Raw genomic sequence first — 18,517 nt, 5'->3', positions numbered from 1 at the left:
TTATTAATTTAATGATTAAATAAGGTAATGTCTCCAAACTTACCTCAATTATTACTTGTATCCTGCTAGTTATACTACAGCACTTAATTTAAAAAAAAGTGTGTTCAGGGACAGGCAGCTCGCGGATAGTGAGGAGATGTTTGCTGTATGTGACAAACAATGTTGTAGCCTAAATATGTATTTCAATAATAACAAGTGTGTGTGTGTGTGTGTGTGTGCGCGCGCTCGTGCGTGCGTGCGTGCGTGCTTAAATTAAAACCTATATTCTTCTTTGTTAGAGGATCTCCATCTTATGTACTCCAGCTGAAGACCTGTCTTTGAACAAATCTGAGAAAACAGGACTTGAACTGCTCAACGTGACCTCATCTCCTGACAGCATGGTGTCTGAGTGACCACAAGCAAACTGGAGCATCTTCTGAGTTCATGAACACCGTGAGGCATAAGGAAAAGCCTGCCGTCAATCCAGTACTCCTACTCCTTTTAAAGCAGCAGTTCCCAATCTTTTGGATGTTTGACCTCTTAAAAAAAAAAGCAACGTCTACTTGTTACCCCACATCACTGGTTGCATATATACAGTAATACCAGTTGCGACTAGTTCAGCCAAAGACACATTTTAGTTTGAATACTTTGGCCTGAAATACAAAAACCTGAAAATGATGAAATAATTCACAAAAAAGCAAAGATTAAAGTAATGTCTAAGAAAAACTTTTGTGCAGCAGAAATGTTTTTTCTGCTTTCCTCGCCTGTTAATAATAATCTAGTGACCCCTCAGGTCCGGGTTGGGAATCACTGCACTAAAATAATGGCTTCAAAATTATTATGATTTCACTCCATTAAGCACTTCCTAGTTTGAATGTTGACTCAACAGACATATTTTCAGGAATATGGTAAGGAGAATCTAAGCTTAAAGGTCCACTTATTACAGGAAACAGTTGTTTTCTCCTTGGTTTCTGAGCCACATTTTATAGTCTTCATTTAGCAAATGCAGCTGTCTCAGCAATGACAGCTAGCGAGTAGGGCTGCAACTAATGATTACTTTCATTATCAATTGATCTATTGATTTTTACTTGATTTGTTTTGTAACTTTTAAGAAAATAGTGACAAATGCATTTTACAATTTCCCTACGCCATGAGTTGATCTCTTCAAATGTTCTAAAGACATTCAATTTACAATAATATAAACAGTGAAACCTCACATTTCACCGGTTGTTGATTAGTAATCTGTTGATCAATTGATTAAATTGCCCCTTAAATTTTGTCGGTAATGGATGAACAGCCATGCTCGAATTCAAACTGATAATTTAAATTGTTACTTATGTGAAGAAAAAGTGGTGAGGATATGAGTGTTTTTTTTTAATTTGTTTGTTGTTTTAACCAGGTTGTATAACTATTTAAAGTAAAAATGATAAACACTTGCCAAATAAGCCATACAGATTTAACACTTTAGTCACTTTTAAGTCACTGTGAATGACATGTACATTTCATTTTAAAATGTCAATATAACTAAATTAAGCAGTGATATGAAAGAGGAAAGGTTGTCCGGCAATGCCTGCACCACCAGCTCAACACTGAAGTGTTTCTGACCTGTACAAAGTACTGCTGCTATCAATTCAGCATTTACAAGTTTGTGTTTGGTGTTAGATAAAACGAAACGCCAGTGGGTGGGATTGTAATGATCAAAGCACCAAATGCAATAGAGAAACACTGAGCAAACCTGTTGGCTGTAACATTCAGAATCACAAAGAGTATATTTTTAACAAAGCTATCTAGATTATATTTTTACTGTAGTCTCAACTCTAAGCTTGTTTAATTATATAGTTTTTATACAGAAGGTGCAGATTAATATTCATATAATTTTGTATTGTTTTTTTGTGTCATATTTCATTGAAATTTCACCCATGGCAACAGTCCTTTGTGTAACATGTAAATGCTGTAATGTGAAATTTTTCACATTTAAGCATCAATCAATAATTTGTTTTTAAAAGAAAATGTCTGTTTCAAAAGCTATCTGTTGCACACATTGTGTGAATTCAGCCATAAATTGAGTATGTCACATTTTATACTACCTAGTGCTAACAGTAAATGCATCATGAAGAAACAGTTAACTAATGTTTTATTAATGACAATGTTTGTGTGACTGAATCAATGCTAAAACTGGTATATAATATGTTAAAGCTTTAGTGCGTACATTTTTTATATTAATGAACGTCCGTTACATCCAAGCCAAATGAGTTGCTGCAAAGCTAATTAAGACAAATCTCTCTGTATTTCTCAGTATGGCTATGTTCAGAAGATTGTGTCGTCCGACAACTTTCGCGCGCAGAAGCTAAGATAATAGATAATAACCTCTTCTGAAGAGTCCATGTTTTTTTTAATTGTCTTTTGTTTAAGTGTCCTCCTTAGCTACAAGCAACTGTGTGGAGGAGGGGTGGGGGCGGTGCGCGGTCACGGAAGGCTTGTATCATGTGGATGCGTCGACAGTGTTGTTGTCATTACTTAAAATTCCTCATGGGGGCGAAACTACGCACTATAGCTTTAATTTCATGATTTAGGCTGAATCTTGTTTAACAATGTGACATTTCTTAAATAGTATCCTAAAGCAACACCAAAGATTCTTTTGTAATTTAAAATAATGTTTCCAAAATCGTTTCAGTGGTTCATCGACTCGTAACCGGGTGAACGGCACTTCTGCATTTGCTTTGCGGCCCTCTATCGGCTATAACTGCACTATGCAAGTTTGCCAGATCGGGTAGCGGATCTGTAGTTCGAATGAGACAGCAGTAATGGACAATTCCGTTTCCAACATGTAGGGGGACCCGAAGAGGAAAAGTGCTTTGGTGTTGCTTTAATAAGGCCATCTGGTGTTTAGTAAGTATTGATAAGCTTAGGTTATAGTTATTTTAAGTAAAATCATTTAAAAACATTCATTAATCAGTTACCAGTTTCTTGTTTAATAATCATTTTTTGGACCTTTTTTAGAACATGAAAACGTTAATAAAATGTTAATAATTCCAATTATTTGTTTTGTGAAGGCTACACAGTTGCTGATCCTCTTCTGGGTGGTGCAGTTTTTATAGCCCATTAAATGAGTCATAATGCATAACTGTTGTGTCCTTGAATGCACTAACACAAGGACACTTTTAAATAATGTCCTACTAAGCTGCAATACTACACATCTATAACTTTCATAAGTTATGTGGCTCAGATCACATGATTTTCTTAAACAGATGGAATTGCATGGTCAAGAAGCCCTTAAAGTGCTAAGAAATGTTGACATTTTGAAAATCTATGAAGATCATGTAATACAGCTAGTGCTGTCAAACAATTAAAATATTTAATCGCGATCAGGGGCGGATCTACCGGGGTGGCATAGGTTGGCAAATGCCACCCTAAAAGAAAGCCTTGCCACCCCTGCTGCCACCCCAGTTGGCAGCAACGAATTAAAAGTTACGGCCAATTTGACCATTTACGAGCGTAAATGTCCAATGTCCAACTGCAGTCAGTCAAAAACTGTTTGCTTCCCCTCTCACACATCTGCCACTCATCACCTGTGTCTTACCTTAATGCCTTTCCTGTGATAATGCCCCTTACTTCTGTCATACTTCTATCTCCTGTTAAGTGAGATCACATTGCACGGTCACTTATTCCTAATATGAACGGTTTCACAACCTCAAATGCAAAACATTGATTGCATGAGATTAAGTTTGTCTGTATGAGTTTATAAATGGCAGCCTGTGCCCTTTTGTGTGTACATACTATTTCTCATCAAACTGTGATAACTGTGACTGAATTTAGTATATACACGTCTGCCATATGTTGCCACCCCTCCAAAATTCCTGCCACCCCCCTCTCGCCACCCCATAAATATTTTTCTACATCCGCCCCTGATCGCGATTAATCGCATTAACGTCATAGTCAACTCGCAATTCATTGCAATTAATCGCACATTTTTATCTATTCTAAATGTTAATTAAAACGTGATATGTCAATATTGTGCTCACAACTTGGTTCTGCTGCCCCCAAAAGGCCAAAAACTTATTGTAGGCTTAAGAATGAGTATAAACTGCTTGTATGCATGATGGGCTAAACCTGAGTGTGAACATCAACTGTCAGTTTAAATAGCTCTGATTCACATTTATGATCTGCAAAGCCAAAAATGGTTTGACTATTCCTATATCTGGATATGTAGGCTATCTCCTAAAATACCAACGACTACAAAGCTGAAATTCACCAAATCTGTTCAGGTTCAGAGAATTAAATCAATCAATTCTATTGAAATTGTGCAAGGAACCACTCCAGGGAACTGTAATCCCATCGGCTCCTTCAACTTGTGCATGATTCATCATGAAGCAGAATGTGGCCATCAGATCAGCACACAGAAGAGTCACCTGGTTAAATGGCAGCGGCACTCTAGTGTCGGCAAAAGGACACCACAGCTCCCGCCAGTACACTGGCCAGCAGAGAAATCGCAGTCAGTGTTTAATTCCTTAAGGCTTCCCTCTATTGAGTTTATTTATCAAATAGAAAAGAAAGTAAATTAAAATAGCAATTGAAAGATGTTGGTAATGAGGGTTCTAAAGAGTGGAACTATGTTACTGTATTACACAAAATCCAAGAAGTTGAACCAGCTACAATTACTTTTTTATGATAATTGTCCCATTTAACCATTTTCATTACAATACCACTTAGCATCAAAAGCAAACTTTAAAGATTTTATTACACTGTAAAATTATAACTTGAAGAATGACGTATTTCTTTTAATGCAATTCTCGGATTTATTTAATGCTTTTAAAGTGCAAAAAAATAAAAAATAAAAATATATAAAGAAGAAATAAACAAAGGTACCTTACGTAGTTTTTTGTGTGAAAATATTTCTTTTGCATAAATGCCGGTTTAAACATTGATCACATTTTGCTTTACAGGTTGAAGATCTATTAAATAATTTTTTTTATGATATAACAGTTTCTAATAAAACCAATTTCATATTGTCAGTGTTGCAGTTCAACAGGCTGTATTTTATACAGCTTGTTTATGACAAACATTTCCAAATTATTCCTGTCATTTGCATTGTCAAGTTATCAAACATGATGAATGTAGCACTAAGAGGCCCAGGAATCTTTTTGTAGTTGACAGTGAGCAAGCAGTACTTGAACACATATAGCAATATGCTGTTTAAAAACTTTGTTAACATACAATATATATTAACACACACACACTGTTGATTTTTTTACACAAAATATTTAAGACAGCTAAGGTTTTCATTCTGAACCAACCAATGTTTATAAAACATCTCAAGACTTTATTCAGACATTTCCTGAAAAGATAACAGTGTTGGTTTGACAGTCACTAGTCTGGCATTTCCAGACCTTTCTCCATAGCACTGTGGAGTACACAGTCACCAAAGTGCATCATTGTCCACGATCCACTAACATTCACACGTAAAAAAATTTAAAAAATGAAGAAATAGATGCAGTCAAAGAAAGAGACACTAGTTCCAGGACTGAGGCAAAAAACAGATGTGAAATTATGTAGTTGATTACATAACCAAAGTTCATGGAATTTGTGAATCATTAAAAGAAAACTGTGGTTCTGTTTAAAGCTCCATTGCGGTTTCGGTGTCCCTCTTCCACTTGTACTCAAGGGGTCAATACTAGTGCATCTACCCTGTCAAATACAAAGGTGGAAATGGGGATGATGTTATGATCAAATGCCTCCTTTTGTAAGAAGTCACAATTATGAGGATTTATGTGTGCTGGAGATTGTGCCATGCTTGTTTATGCAATTAGCAGATAGATAAACATACAGCAAAAGAAGAAGAAAGTCATCAATCACTAAAATCCACCAAAGCTCAGGAGTGTAAACCTTTAATGTTGAACTGTTTATTTCATGAAGGTTTTTGCAGCTGCCACCGTCTTAAAATATAATCAGTCAAGTCAAAAATGATGTTATCATCTGATATCACTCCCATAGGTCATCACTGTTTTACTATTAATACCAGACTGACCTCTCATAAAAAATGGTTTGTACTGTGTGATGTGTTTAATGGATAAAACACAAGATTTCAACAAATTACAAATTACTTATCATGCATGTATTCGTGAATAAATTATTTTTATTTTAGTGCATGACGGTGGTCTTATCCATTGTAAAACACTGCCTCGTCTTTATCCAAAACAAGGGGTTACATTTAAATTGTATGTCTGGAAATAATCTCTCTACACCACAGTTTAGGTTCAGTATAGGCTTAAAAAAAATTTACTGATTTGGCTTTAGGTAGTAGCTTAATGTCACAAAATAATATTATTTCAGTTGTTTCTAGCAGTAACAAAATACAGTGAATTTGCCAGAATTACAGTTATTATTAGTATTATTTGTTTTATGTTTTGGTATAATTTAGTATCTGGAGTTTGTGCTTATTTCAGATTCTATTCTCTGCCACTGTTCATTGGAAACTCGAGGTTTCTATCAGTGATTTAGGCAATAATGCAGATTCATGTTTGCAGGAGAATTCTTTTTGTGAGCTGGTTTTGTAGTATTTTTTTGTTGTTGCTTTTTTCGTATTTTAGTTTTTCCCAACATTCCATAAATGCAGGCTTTTTTACACTATGATTGTTTTTATGAACCAAAGAACAGAAAGGTTTCAAATGCCACTGAGCTAACGGGACTTGTTACACCTTTTATCCAAAATACATATTGCACATTTAGAAAATAGCAAAATTTCAAGTCTGAATCCTGAACACCTTGTGATGCATGCATGCAGCTGCCCAAGAAAAGGCTTAATACCAAATACAAGCCAGAGGTCTGAAAACCAGCACGTACAGTTTGGGAATTGGAAACACACTGTGGAGGCACATCTGAACTCTACACAGTAGCCTAATGACAAATACAATGGAATTTTGAAGAAATAAACTATATTTTTTTAAATAAAAGGTGGGGGCCAGAAGTGTTTAACAATCTTAACTCACTAATTCTGCAGGACTAATTCCACAGAGAGGTACGTCCTGGTATTCGCACAGTCAGAATGGGAAGGGAAAGGCTGTTTGGCTTGCAAACATCTCTGCTTTCACTCTGCTTTATATGCAGGAATGGTAACGTTGGATTTTGGGATAAGGAGGTTTGGATTAGAAGCTTTTATATGACTTCGTTCATGCCTCTGCTCCCTTGGCTTGGAAAGCAAATGAAGACGTCTTTCTTTTTCGCCCTTTCAAATGTCACTTTTACGATGGACAGTCCTGACTCCTTCGCCGTCGCTTGATGCCCATTTCACCATTCATGCCGCTCCTCGCACTCTCATCCCGCCTCCTCTTAGTCTTCCCAACCTGTTTTGGGGAGATGAATTATACATGACTACAGCAGTCTAAAATAAACCATTGTTGATAGGGCAAGTCTTTAAACTGATAAAAATTATTATTAATTTTTTATTATTTCTTCAATCATACACTATGAATGTGCATTTCGTGAGAATGTGCCGCCTTATGTAACAAACTGAAAATCAGTTATATAAGTACAGTACATGTATGTACAGTAAAATATAAATAAATCAAAACCGTAGAAACTAACCAAATTTAGATTTGTCAAAATTAAGAAGTTGTTGTTTTTTTTACATTTTTTGTTATGCTTTTTTACTTGAGATAATTTCTCCTTTTAACAGAGAAGAGCATCTGCATCAATAGGTAAGAAAATTAATAAATTAATGAATGAACACTAGAGGTCAGCATAATAGTGAAGAAAGCACAATAATACACAGGATGAGGATATAGCAGGGCGTTTTACTATCAAAAATGTAATTGAAACCTTTGAGAAAAAAGAATCAGCTATATTATTGAATTGTAGTACATTGTAGTACATTTGGTTGGTATAGTGGTGGGATGGATCTCCATCCATTGTATCAATAATTCTAACCATGATATCCAAAATGGCTGACCATTAGTTGAAAAATAATTCCCCACTAGATAGATTACCTAATTTATGGGAGTCAGATGTGCCCGATGTAATTTCCAGAGGTGAAATACAAATCAAATGTTCCTTTTTAACACAAGAACTGTTTTGGTAGGTCATAAAACTCTGGAAAGCTCTGGAAAACTGTGTGTGTGTGTGTGTGTGTGTGTGTGTGTGTGTGTGTGTGTGTGTGCGTGCGTGCGTGCGTGCGTGCGTGCGTGCGTGCGTGCGTGCGTGTGTTTATTTTATTTTTAAAGTTGTACTGGTTTCTTCTAATTTAAGATTATTGTTACAAAAGAAAACACTTGTCTATATTTAGCAAAGAGCAGTGAATTTACTGACCTTGGCGTCCCGTTCTGCAAATTTCTGGAACATGTTGGCATAGGTCTTCTTGTCCTGTTCATGATGTTCCTTTATCTTGCTCTGGCAGATGGAAATATGAGCACGGGCTGCTCGATTTGAGGGGTTGACTTGCAGCACAAGCTGAAAGTCTTCTATGGCAAGGCTGAACTCGTTACGAAGGAGACGGGCTTCCCCACGACGATACAAAGCCTTCTCATTGTTCTCATCGAGCTCAATTGCCTTAAACACACACACACACACACACACACACACATTAATTAGTTAATATACAGAGAGACAATGTAGTAAAAGTAAAATGTTAAATATGGATAAATACCATCAGGGCCTTGCAGCTCACCTTGTTGCAGTGCTCCACAGCTTGTGAGAACTCTTTTATCCGCAGGAAACACAAGGCTAAGTTGAGGTGTGATGTCAGTATAAAAGTCTGTATCTTTTTATGCTGATCCAGCCCAGTACCACACTCCATCTCTAGCCAGGAAACGATACGCTGGTACTGGATGACTGCCTGGTAGTATAGCCCTGCCTAATACAGGAAGATAATACCATTTTATGAACATGGTAACAATTAAGAAAAAAACTGTTAAGACAAAAGATCAGCATGGAACTGTACCTTAAAATATTGATTCCCTCTATGCTTAACTCCAACAGCCAAATTTAGCTTTTCAGGCAAGTCCATTTCCCATGATTCTTTGGCCTTGTGGAAAAACAATTAACATCATTTTTTTTTCATGTTTTAGGCAGTCAGCTGAAATTATCTACATAACTATGTAGGACTTTTTGAAAGTGTGCTTGAATGAGTTTGTCTTAAAAAGAAAAATGAACCAAAGCCACACTACCGTATTAACCAAATCTAGTCTAATGTAGAGTGTGACTGTTTATTTCTTTAAAATATAAAGTAGTAAGCAGAGCTCACCCTTTGAAAGTCTTTGAGGGTAACTTCGTATATGATGTCTTTGTCTGGTCCAATTTTGTATTCTGGTTTACCTTTGTTTCCAAAACCATACCTGTGAAAAAAGAAAAGATAAAACATGACAGATCATGAGTCTGGTCATAATACAAAACATAACACCCAACTTCTATATCAAACAGCCAAACTGAGTACAAAGATTGTATCAAATGTCAACAGTCAACTCAAGCCACTTGCCATTTAAACTATGTTGTGGGAAAGCACACCTGTGCATTTATTTAATACATGCCACTGGGGAAAATTCCCTTACCAGTTAAAATGTATACTATTCACAGTAATATTCCAGACACTTGCTTAGACTGCAATAATGTAAAAGAACACACTTTAATGGCTGATGTGAAGTTGGTCTCAGTACAACTCCCTTTATAACCTAATTATTATGAATCTATACCTTGATTATGTTAATACAAAAGACAGTATTACAGCCAGTGCGTGCAGTTTAATATGTGTATTTTGCAAGTGAAGAGGCTGATAGCTCTTACTTGCAAAAACACATCTATAGGTAAGTGGATTAGGACGATGGCGTCATGTATGTCATTAGAAGAAATGTCATACATATTGCAAAATAAACAAGATGCATTTTAAATAATATTGTACAGTTTCTTGAAAGGGAAGATATAGGAGTTACATTAGTGGCAATGAATAGTTCTGATTCTTATGAAGAGTAATTCATGAGGATTTGTGTGAATTAAGTTGGAGAAGCATTATGTATTAAGTATTTTCTGCTTTTCTTTCTGCTTTTTCTTTCTTTCTGTCTTTATTTCAGATTTGTTTCTGTGTTAGTTTACTGCTTGTTAGCATTCACTCTCAGTATAAATTGTTCGTGTTGTATGAATTCCTAGGACTTGTACTTTTTATTGCCTTTGCTTGAGGAGATAATGGGTAAGGTTGGTGTGGGCGGGGTTAAGGGAATGATATTATGTGGATTGGGCAGTACAATGCATTCTATTTACTTCATACTTTTACTTAATTACGCCTTATTTCTGTCTAATATGAATTTTCTTCATATTTTGGATGACTGACTTCTCATTCAGATGTTCTTTCAGACCCAAATCACACATTTCACTCTTCAAGAGTGATAGATATTAAGCTTTTTAGAATTGACCCTGACAATTAAGAGATCAAAGGTATTGTACATGTAGGTTTTGGACCAATACAGAATATTGCTAAACCAATATCAGTACCATATCCACACTATATCAGGCAAATGTTAGCCTTTCATTAGTATTTGAGATTACTGTGAGAAGACAGACACAATACTGTTCAATAATATTTAATATATGTGAGTATGTTCTGACTCCACACACAAATGTACAAAATATATATTATAAATAGAATCAGTAACCGCATGGCTAAAAGACTGGACCTTTGTAAATTTAGGCAAACAGCATTGTGGGTGATCAGGGGCACGCCCTTGCCTCCTCATTTGAACTGCTGCCTTCTGGATGACGATACTGTGCTCCTCTGTTTACAAAAAAACAGATCCAAGTTCTCTTTTGTTCCACAGGCCATCAAATGTCTTAATGAAATTTTTTTAATTAATGATGGTCCTGTACGGTAATAAGGTTTTCTTATTTTGTATTTGTTTTTGTTTTCCAGCCGATCTGGACTGCATTTTAAAATAGCAGAATTAATGAAATCATCATCTGACAGAAATCCTACATCAAGTACAATGAATTAATGGTTCTTGGGGACATAATTGTATTTTGGCTTAACAGGTGTAATGGAGGACCACAGCATGAAAATCTAGCAGAGATTATTACCGAAAGCAATCCCACATAAAGACTGTCTCACTGCACCTGCATTGAGAGAGCAAAAGCAGTTTTTTTAAGGATTTTCAGTAACTTACTTTGGTTTTAAGTGAAGTAAACAGCATTCTCCTTTTTGCATCTTGTCCATGGCTCGGTCCACTCCGAAAGGAACGCCTTTATCTTCAGCCTCACCAACCACAAAGCTGACATCCCTGCAGTCAAACAGTCGACCACCACACTTTCCCTCTAGGTGCACTGTGGGTCATACGACACAAATCATGACACAATTTAACCTCTTATGTAGCCGTTTAATGTAGTGGTTATTTGGCAAAATATCATGAATTATCCAAGAAGGAAGAAAATGGCCTTACCTTCAACACTTGCTCCATCGTTGGGATTAGTGTAACCGTCACCTTTGACCTTTATTCTTCTCATGATGCCGGAATCGTCTGTGAGAATCTCTCCTTCAAACTTTAGTAGCTCCATCTGTTTTGTTGTAAACTTTGACTCAATCATTGTTACACATACACAAATATGGCTATGAAGCAAATGCTAAATCACATCCCTGCACAACTCGGTGTACGGTGTTACAGAGATGTGGGAGGAGAACAACAAATATATGACAAAAAAGAAGTAGGAGTTGTCACATCATGTCATGGAAATAAAAAAAGAAGGAGAAATAATGACTATTGGAGAAACAGTACAGGAAGATTGTGTATTGAGACATATACTGTATGTATACACACCATACCTCTACTAGGACAAGACAAACTAAGATAAATACATCCCTCTCAGCTAACTAAAGCCCCTTAACATCCAGTCCCCTCTTTTATATTCCCCCTAGCTTTAGGTTTGAAAAATCATCTTATTCCAGTCTGTCTAACAGTATACAGTATGTCTGTAAATATTGTTGCAACTATTCATTGCACCACTTAAAAATATTTGTTGTAATGACGAGACAGAACCTCTGTCATTAAACACTGACTGTCGGGATATCAACATGCAATATCATTGATGAGAATAAAATGTAGTATATAATAAAATAAAAACTCTCTTAATTTTCGCTGCCTTCCACCTTTTCTTCCCCGTCTCTTTCTCTCTAGTCTTGATCGACGACGGTTCATTTACCGGATAGTTCCGGCACCGCCGATTTGTCCCTCGCTATTCGCTTTCTTTGTGTTTACTTTACACTCAGGTTGCATCAAGGAACATTAACCGCAACCTATGAACACATTACACGCTGAAAATAACAAGTTTTGAAGAACATTTGGATCATGCAACAAGCCAGGCCTACTTGGTTCGTTCAGTGGATGATACTATCTAACTGGGATGTTTCGGGACCTATTGGCAGCAATTTGCTATTGACAAAATACACACGGTGATACACTGGTAAGAGCTAATTATGTTTAAGCATGTATCCAGCTAATTTCAATAGCTCAGTTTAACTGAAATCTGCAGAGACTGACACATACTCCTAAATGATCAGGGTCCCTCAGTGTGATGTAATTCACGGCACAAATGGCAGCACTAATGTAGCATACCTACCTCAAACACTACTGAAGAGTTGGGAGGAATTTTGTTAGGATTTCCAGCAGATCCATAAGCGTACTCTGGCTTACACAGGAACATGCACACCTCACCTCTCTGCATGGACAACACAGCAATATCCCAGGCCTTGAGGACTTGTCCTGTGAGTGGATGAAGCAAATAAAAAAACCTATAAGAGATGTTGCTGAGAATAAAATGTAGTCCGTCTCTATACTTGGTCCTGTTCGAGTGGTTGATTAATGCATATTTTTGCAGATTGGCTTTCATAACAAGCCGGGTGGGTGTGTCTGAACCGCGCATCACTGAGAGGACTCAGAGTTACTGCAAAGCTGCATTCTTATTCATTAAACCCGGGGTTAAAGTGGGCTGGAACAATCGGTCAACTTCAATTAATAAGTAAATTATAAATTGGCAGTTTCATACATCAGTGTTTCATTCTGCACCAATGCACCACCTGTATTTGCTTTACTTTTCAAAATGTCTCTAACTGGGAATGTTGATATTTGCAGTGGTAGAAGATGTACTAAAAACTTTTTTTCTGAAGTCAAATTATTAACTATTAATAGTAAAACTATTCATACCCAGCACAGTACAAGTACTGCATTCAAATGTTTACTTAAAGTAAAGATGCAGTCACAATTTTGCAAGTGTGTAGTTGACATCAAAATGAAGGCCAAGTTTCAAGACAGGTGTAGTCCGTATTAATTGAGGTGCTGGTGAGTGGAGGGGTAAATCATCTCATCTAACTCTCAGCAAGTAAGCATATTTTCCAAAATGTCAAACTATTAATGTAAGAGACAACACAAAGGCACCCTCAAGTATGACAGTAGTGCATAAAGTCACCTACCTTTGCCCACATTAAAGCAAAAAGGTTCTCTGCGATCTCGACTGCTGTCAAATTTCTTCCCAGTGAGCAGCTTTCCGGTGTAGTGGACGACCACTCTGTCTCCAATCATTGGCCGCTCTCCATCGAGCCCCTGACGCTTCACAACCTGCAGACAGAACAGTTCAACTGAGAAACCTTTTAAACAGAGAATGTAGAAGAGATAAGAGATCATGAGAAATCATGACCATGCCATATGGTGGAACAATGAGTCCTATTTGTGCAACAATAAAACATTAACGTTAAAGCAATGACAATAAATACCTTGATGACTCCTTGGTCTTTATTAGGTGTTACATCAATGCCCTTTGCAGCAAACATGGCTGTGGCTGGCTGGCCATCGATAGTCAGATCCTGATCAGTGGTCATTTCTGCGTGTGGGCATCACACGTTAACACTGTTATGAACACACAAGCCAACGTGTTAGCAATCTGAGCACCATAAATAACTTTTCTTGTCTCATGTTTTCACTTTGGGACAAACGCGCAACAAGGAAAATGGCACATGAAATAAATCTAATTTGTGGAGATGGACTGGAAAATCACAGTCTCTGTTTCACAAAAATACCAATGCAAGATCTCCATAATCCATCCAGTAAATATGACTTTCTCCTCCACATTATATAACTTGTAGCTATTTAAGGACACATGTTCTAAAGCCATGTACTGTACTGGAGATATATTTACATTTTTATTGCAAAAGCCACAGTAGCATTGATCCCAGCTGTATGAGGAACATTACTTTGCACTGCAGTTCTGAAATCCCTTAACTGTACCGCACCTTGTTTGATCACCCACAGATGAAGTAAATACATAAATATAATGTCAAAGGCAGCAGTGTGTTGCTTACTTCAGTCATCTTATTTTGTAACACGAGCTGCACTTACCAAAGTACAGTATGTTCAAGATTATTAGTTTATGGCCCTTTTTTCTCTTTGTCAATCAATAAATGACATCCGCATATTTTATGCGCAGCAAAATAAAATTTGCAGCACGGCAGAACCTCATTTCGATATCTTCACTGTTTTTTGTAATGAGTATTTCAACATTAGTCTTTTTTCTGAAAGTCTTGTATGTGCAGGGAAAGTGTGGGCTCAACTACGCTCACACACTCTGTACTAATAAAGCTGCGCCATCACAAATACAGTCTTGTAATCTCTCTTTGTTTGTGATGAGGCAGGTTAACATCTTGAATTTGACCATGACTCCAATTCAGAGGTGATACACTAATATACATATCAGAATATGAGGCTATGTGCTGTCTGGTTTTGTCTGGTGATGTTGATGTGATATAGCTCAAATGTTGTCTCCGCTAGGTCTTTCAGGCCGTGTTACTGTTACAGTAGCATTTGACCTCTCCCAGCATAGCCATTATGTCCACATAACTAGTGATTTTTATAGCACCAATTCTCATTCCAAATGCTGCACAGTATACTGTCACCTTATCGATTTGTAAGGTATTTGGTCACAAACATTTTTTTGTATTTAGTTTTTTTGCACGTTTTGTATTTGCTAGCAACAAATTCTTTCTCACAGAAATAGTATCAAACAAATCAGACAAAGAATTTTTGGCACAGTTTTTAATAATTGGTACTAGTACCCTGGTTCGGTAACCAACCTGACAGACTGACTGACTGACTGACTGACTGATTGATTGATTGATTGAATGACAAAGATTAAAAGAATTCGATATAGTGTCAATATGATACCTGAGGTATTTTGTGTAAAACCTTTAACCTGTTCTGTTCTAGACAACATTTTTAGAATAAGTAAACAAGATTATGAATCTGACAGGACATTTAATACGCAATGCTATGAAAATATTTCGGTATCAAAAATGTTCGATAACTGCTCTAAATAAAAATGTTTAAAGTCGGCAAAATATTGATTAAAATTAGGCACTGTCTGGTCAAAGAATAAGTAAACAAGATGACTAATCTGAGCTGAGCTGTCTGTCTGAGCAGACAGACAGACAGACAGACAGACAGACAGACAGATAGATAGATAGATAGATAGATAGATAGATAGATAGATAGATAGATAGATAGATAGATAGGTAGGTAGGTAGGTAGGTAGGTAGGTAGATATATAGATAGCGTTACAGCTGCTAAACGTTGCCTCCCTCATCACAGGAGCAATTGTCAACGTTGCAGTTATTCGATGCCTCAATACACACGGCTGCAGGCATTTGCAGTCTGCCCTGGCAGGATAATATTGACATTGTTTGAAGACAATGAAAAAGCTAGTTAGCTATGTTATGCATGTTGGCAAACACTATTTGGTGATTATCATCACATGCAACAGCTGAGATGTTAACGCTTGCTCGAATAGCATCAGCTCACAGCTGCTCTGGGACTAGACTGGAATGTCACTAATGTTAGGCCGGAGTTGTGAAGTAACGATTACAAATGAAAATGTAACATCTACTACGATAAAAATGGACGTTAGTCTGACCAACAAGTGTTTTCTGATTCTGAAAGACTCCCAACTATGCTGCTTGTCCCCTTTATATTTAAAAGTGCAATGCTTCAAGCCTAAATTGGCTCTTCATCAGGTACAGAGGTATAAAGCCAATATAGGCCTGAAATGTTTCTAAATGTAATAAATTTAAAACAAATCACCACTTAACAGAGATGGTTTAAGGTTAAAAAGGTAGAGCTTATTCCCTGCAACAGTTTTCTAGATTTTTCCACCAGTTGTCCTGTCTTTACTTTACTTTACAGTCCAGATGCTGTTGATGACCACGTGCAAATATTAGGATATTCTGCCATGGTGAATAAGTTCTTAAAAAGCCTGTAGTAGGAAAATGAAGAAGCAGAGCATGGCCTGAGATACATCAACTTGGCAATAAACTCATTGAGTTGAATATTGATTAAGAAATCAATTTGAACTCATTTTTCTAGCGTGAGAACAATCTTAGTAACAGTAACAGCCCAAGCCATGGTGCACCCATGTTCCTCAAGCCACAGGACAAAACCTTAAACATCGGTCTTACTGATATCTGCTCAATTTATTCTGCTTCTTCAATTGTGTGTGTCACTTTCAAAGATCAAGAGTCGTTAACTAAACTCTTTAGCACAAGCACAGCACATTTCTGTTTCTTCTGTTCACACAACAACTCGTCCTGTGTCTTTTAAATTTCATGGATTTCATCTTAGATGTAACTCGTGCGTGCATGTGTGTGTGTGTGTGTGTGTGCGTACGTGCGTGCGTGCATGCATGTGTGTGTGTGTGTGTGTGTGTGTGCGTGTCTGTCTGTCTGAACACAATGTTCCTTCTATTCACAGTTCCCCGCTGGCAAAGCCTGATGGTGTTTACCAATCTGAGACCCCCTCACGTACAACCCAGCATCAATTTCTGAATGAAAGTAAGCTGATTTTAAATATTCAAATTGACCATTTACATTAATACACAATTTAAATTAAATTAAATAAAGCAAGTGGAGTTATAGTGTTATGAATTACCATTAAAAACAAATTACCATCATTAAAACTTATTCATTCCATCAATTTTATCATTTAACTTTTTGCTTTTTCTGTATGAAAGAATTAATTATTAAACACTGAACAGGTAAACTCACTGCAAATAGTTACAACACAGATAAAATGGCATGTAGGCTACATGTATCTAAACTCAGATACCCTGCGGAGGAATGCAGGAACAGAACATAATGAGGCAAAGACCACATCCACAGACGCACACGGTGTATCTGTACATTCTGTCTCACATCCGTACTCTGCTGCTGATTCATACAGTATGAAAACATGCGAGAACACCCTGTGCATGACAGACTCATAGCCTGACATCCTGAGGCAGAGCACTGTCTGGCAATGGAGATTATTGTTTAACATGACAAAGACATCAGGCAGTTCACAAAATTATGCAAGAAAAGCTGCTTTTATAGACATCGCTTTTTGGAAATTCTGCTACAGTGGTATATGTACTTTTAATCTTTACATGTCAGTGTATTTGGACAAGATCATTGTTTAAATTCATTAAATATCTCCTTCAGGCAGTGTGATTCATCTATGGGACTTTGTTTCAACCCGTGTCTATGTCAGCAGGCCAACTCTGCTCAATCTAACCACCTCATCTAAATCTAAATACACATAAAGACTGTGATAATGCCATAGCCTATATTTAAAGTTATTCAGAGGTTACCATTATGTCCTGTAATATACAACTTGGTCCACAATTAATAGGAATCCACACAGAATGAATTAGAGTTACTGTTACCAATTCTCAGAAACAGTAAATACCACCTGTACTTTATAAAGAACACCTAAAGCCTAAAGGGATCCTACATGTAAACTGTTGTCCTCATCCACCTCCATTGGGAACCACAGCCACACACACCCACCCACCCACACACACCACACACACACACACACACACACACACACACACACCACACACACACACACGCAGTCTTATCAGCCTTTATTTTCCAGAGCACAGTGGGAGCTGTAACCTTAAATGCCCCCCACACGTGTGACAAATTCAACATCCACCCTAAAACATCTTATTATCAGACAACCTTAACCGGACATGTTGTTGTTTTCGTCATTAACGTTTTTTTTAGACTCGTTTTTATGTTTATGATGTATAACAAGTGTCCATTTAACTCAGCCAGGCGTGAACAGAAAGCACTAGAAAGCCGGTAAACCATATGCAGTAATTAAGTCATTAATGAAATCTTTTAGCATCAGAATAGATGGAATAGAGTAAATGACTTACATTTCCTTGCGCTCCTTTTTTGTTGTTGCTTTCCCGAAACGGCCGATGACCCGCTGAAATTTCGGTCAGTTGCCTATTTTCTTTTTTGACCGTGTCTATTCCTCCTAATTTAAGCCCGCCCTTCTCATCTCATATCCAGGGTACTAAATGTTCTGCCCATGTGGTTATTATGTCGAGTTGTTTTGTCCTGTTTTCCCTTTATCCCTTTCCTCTCTTGTGGCGATGAACGTGCCAGTGAAATTAAACCACATGGACAGACTTCAAAATGACACTGGTGAGGAAGATCGGCAGACACACAAGAGAAGAGAGAGAGAGAGAGAGAGAGAGAGAG

At 37.1% G+C, this 18,517-nt stretch overlaps 2 protein-coding genes across 4 annotated transcripts in view; one reads left to right on the top strand and one right to left on the bottom strand.

Moving 5' to 3' along the window:
• The window catches only part of LOC120556857 (sodium- and chloride-dependent GABA transporter 2-like), a 29,787-nt gene extending 26,687 nt beyond the window's left edge, over positions 1–3,100 (top strand). For both annotated transcript variants that reach the window (XM_039796644.1, XM_039796645.1), the window contains exon 15: positions 279–3,100. In XM_039796644.1, the coding sequence (XP_039652578.1) occupies positions 279–392 (114 nt within the window). In that variant the 3' untranslated portion in view covers positions 393–3,100. The remainder of the gene's footprint in view (positions 1–278) is intronic.
• Positions 3,101–5,218: 2,118 nt separating this feature from the next.
• fkbp5 (FKBP prolyl isomerase 5) lies at positions 5,219–18,499 on the bottom strand. 2 transcript variants are annotated; one of them, XM_039796646.1, is made up of 11 exons: positions 18,187–18,499; positions 13,715–13,847; positions 13,415–13,559; positions 12,565–12,707; positions 11,391–11,505; positions 11,118–11,274; positions 9,215–9,305; positions 8,912–8,995; positions 8,639–8,824; positions 8,281–8,520; positions 5,219–7,319 (listed from the first exon to the last, which is right to left on the bottom strand). In XM_039796646.1, the coding sequence occupies exons 2-11, from the start codon at positions 13,817–13,819 to the stop codon at positions 7,218–7,220; spliced, it is 1,368 nt and encodes a 455-aa protein (XP_039652580.1). In that variant the 5' UTR covers positions 13,820–13,847; positions 18,187–18,499; the 3' UTR covers positions 5,219–7,217. The 2 variants fall into 2 exon arrangements, with proteins under 2 accessions (XP_039652580.1, XP_039652581.1); XM_039796647.1 differs by lacking the exon at positions 18,187–18,499 and having other exon boundaries at positions 13,415–13,588; positions 13,715–13,834.
• Positions 18,500–18,517: the final 18 nt, after the last annotated feature.

This window comes from Perca fluviatilis, chromosome 4 (genome assembly GCF_010015445.1).
Source record: "Perca fluviatilis chromosome 4, GENO_Pfluv_1.0, whole genome shotgun sequence".
Lineage (NCBI taxonomy): Eukaryota > Metazoa > Chordata > Actinopteri > Perciformes > Percidae > Perca > Perca fluviatilis.
The sequence above is the reverse complement of the archived record's forward strand: the minus strand, read 5'-3'. Positions and strand labels throughout refer to the sequence as shown.